The following is a 2,797-nucleotide window of genomic DNA, read 5'->3' as shown; positions in this document are numbered from 1 at the left end:
TGATCTCGATGATGCACCAAGTCTTGTCCACTCAAAAAACTGAGGCGGTGCAAATCAATACATGATTTGATGACCTTGCAAGACGGTTATCGACCAATTATCATCAACTCCACCACATATTTGATGTTTTAAGCTCTCGTATTCAGCTGTTCACAGATAAATCGGTTTCGACTTCAACGAGTCAAGAGTCTGCACTCGCGATAGCACTACGGAGTGGACGCAATTTACCACCTCGGGAGGCACCACCTACCATTCTTGTGGACAGCAATGATTTAGATGGGGAGGATCTCCGTGAGCCGCTCACTCCTACTCACCCACCAAACCATCCCACAAATCAAATCGATGATCGGGTTGACATTCCGTAATCTCACCACCCCACTCGGACTGATGATTGGGTTGACGTTCCGTAATCTCACCACCCATAGACAAACCAGGAGGAGAAAAACAGAAAGAGAGACGTATCATCCCTCCACCTTACAAGCCACCCTTGCCATTTCCTAGACGGTTTCGCAAGGAACTTCTTGAGAAGTACAAAGCATTGTTCGAAAAACAGATGCAGTAAATCGAGCTCCGCATACCTCCCTACCAGAAGTTCCTGAAGGATGCAGGTGATAGAACAGATCAAGAAAGTCAAAGGAATGGTCATACTCAATCACGAGTGCAGTGTCATAATCCAAAGGACTGCTGCACCTAAGAAACTGAGCGATCTGGGGTCGTTCACATTACCTTGCTCGATTGGCCCTTTGAAGTTCGGAAGATGTCTCTGCGATTTGGGGGCATCAGTTAGCTTAATGCCTCTAACTGTAGCCAAACGCCTTGGGTTTGAGAAATTCAAACCCACTGATATACAACTAGTTCTCGTAGACCGAACTACAAGGTTGCCAAGTGGAGTGTTGGAAGACATGTCGGTCAAGGTAGGATCGGTAGACGTACCAACCGACTTCGTGGTTTTGGAAATGGATGTTGAACCAAGGGATCCGCTTATATTCGGATGACCATTTTTAGCCACCGCAGAAGCAATGATAGATGTGAAGAACGGGAAGCTTGATTTGAACCTCGGGGAAGACCTCACTATGCAATTTGATATTCGGAAAACTATGAAAAGCCCACAATCGCGAGATAAACTTTTTGGATAGAGGAACTAAAAAAACTGCGTGAGGAGACGTTTGAGGAAGTAAAAATCGGGGACTGTTTACAAACAGCGCTAACAAAAGATAGCGAGGAGGGATTCATACACCAAGAAACGGAGCTCTATAAGGAATTGCTCAATACCTATCGGGAAGTCATCGAACCGGAGTTAAGTGAAGATTTGGGGGAGGGTGAAGAGGAGAAGATGATGATGGACAACCAAAGCTTGAGCAACTCGGTAGTTACCTCATGCGTCATGTTGTGCAGCTGCTCAACACCAGACCACCAGGTCACCAACCCGATCACTACCACGACCAACACATTGAGCAAGGTGATCGAGCATCACTCCGAATCCCACCTACAAGCCTCCGATGACTGGTCCGAGTCAAAGGCGCCCAAAGTAGAACTCAAACCTCTCTTGTCTGGGCTAAGGTACGCTTTCTTGGGACCTAACTCAACTTATCCGGTTATCGTTAATTCTAGCTTTCTTGAAAAAGAGCTGAAATTTCTCTGCACTCAGTTGAGAAATTATAGAGGGGCAATAGGCTACACTCTAGACGACATATAGGGTATATCCCATGATCTCTGCACCCACCGGATAAACCTAGAGGATGAATCGTACTCCAGTGTAGAACCTCAGCGCCGGCTAAACTCGAACCTGAAGGAAGTGGTGAAAAAGGAAATTCTGAAGTTGCTCGATGCTGGAGTTATCTACCCCATCTCTGACAGCACTTGGGTGTCCCCGGTGCACTGCGTTCCGAAGAAAGGAGGAATCATCGTCGTCATAAAAAAGAAAGATGAGCTAATTCCCACGAGGACTATAACAGGTCATCGAATGTGTATTGACTATAGGAAGCTTAATGCAACCTCTAGGAAAGACCACTTTCCTCTGCCTTTCATAGACCAGATACTGGAAAGGCTCTCTAACCACCCCTACTACTGTGTCCTCGACGGGCACCGACCAGGAGAAAATGAAGTTTACCTGCCCTTTTGGTACATTTGCCTACAAGAGGATGCCCTTCGGTTTGTACAACGCTCCTGCAACCTTCCAAAGATGCATGACGTCCATCTTCTCAGATTTAATTGAAGAGATGGTGGAGGTCTTCATGGATGACTTTTCAGTATATGGAGCCTCTTTCTCATCCTGTCTTTCAAACCTCTGTAAGGTGCTCAAAAGGTGCGTAGAAACCAATTGATAACTCTCTAATTTACATGTTTTTAACATCCTTTTTTGTCCACATTTTGCATTGTTCATACCCTTAACTTTTAGGAATTCACTTTTAGGCCATTTAGGGTGTTGTATTTTTGCATTTGCATATTTTCGATGAAAACAGGTGCTTAAGAACCGCAAATGGGAAAAAACAAGGACAAACCCGAGCATGTACCCGAAGGAGCCATCAAGCTGGAAGAAAAAGTCTGAACCCCAACACGATCGAGGAGGATCCAAGAGCATGAAGAACAACCCAAGAATCTACCCGAGGACGAAGTCGACCACATCCTCGTGTACCACATCGTGTAGACCCTCGTGCAGGACTGGGAAGCTAGGTCAAAGGGGTTTCCATATATAAACCCCTCCTCCTCTTCCTCGCAAAGGAGCACGCCGCAGACCCTCAAACCAGAGAGCGAGAGCTTCTGTGAGAGAACTGAGCGACTCAAACACTTTTCCCTT

At 46.1% G+C, this 2,797-nt stretch overlaps 1 protein-coding gene across 1 annotated transcript; it reads left to right on the top strand.

Annotated features, from left to right (window-relative positions):
* LOC104720707 lies at nucleotides 603–995 on the top strand. The gene has a single exon (XM_010438583.1). It carries the CDS (start codon nucleotides 603–605, stop codon nucleotides 993–995), a length of 393 nt encoding a protein of 130 aa, XP_010436885.1.

Source organism: Camelina sativa, chromosome 10 (genome assembly GCF_000633955.1).
Source record: "Camelina sativa cultivar DH55 chromosome 10, Cs, whole genome shotgun sequence".
In the NCBI taxonomy this organism is placed as follows: domain Eukaryota; kingdom Viridiplantae; phylum Streptophyta; class Magnoliopsida; order Brassicales; family Brassicaceae; genus Camelina; species Camelina sativa.
Note: the sequence above shows the minus strand (reverse complement) of the source record. Positions and strands in the feature narration are given on the sequence as shown.

Bases quoted from the DNA above. Each gene is read 5' to 3' on its own strand.
- LOC104720707 (XM_010438583.1), top strand. From the start codon at position 603: ATGCAGGTGATAGAACAGATCAAGAAAGTCAAAGGAATGGTCATACTC.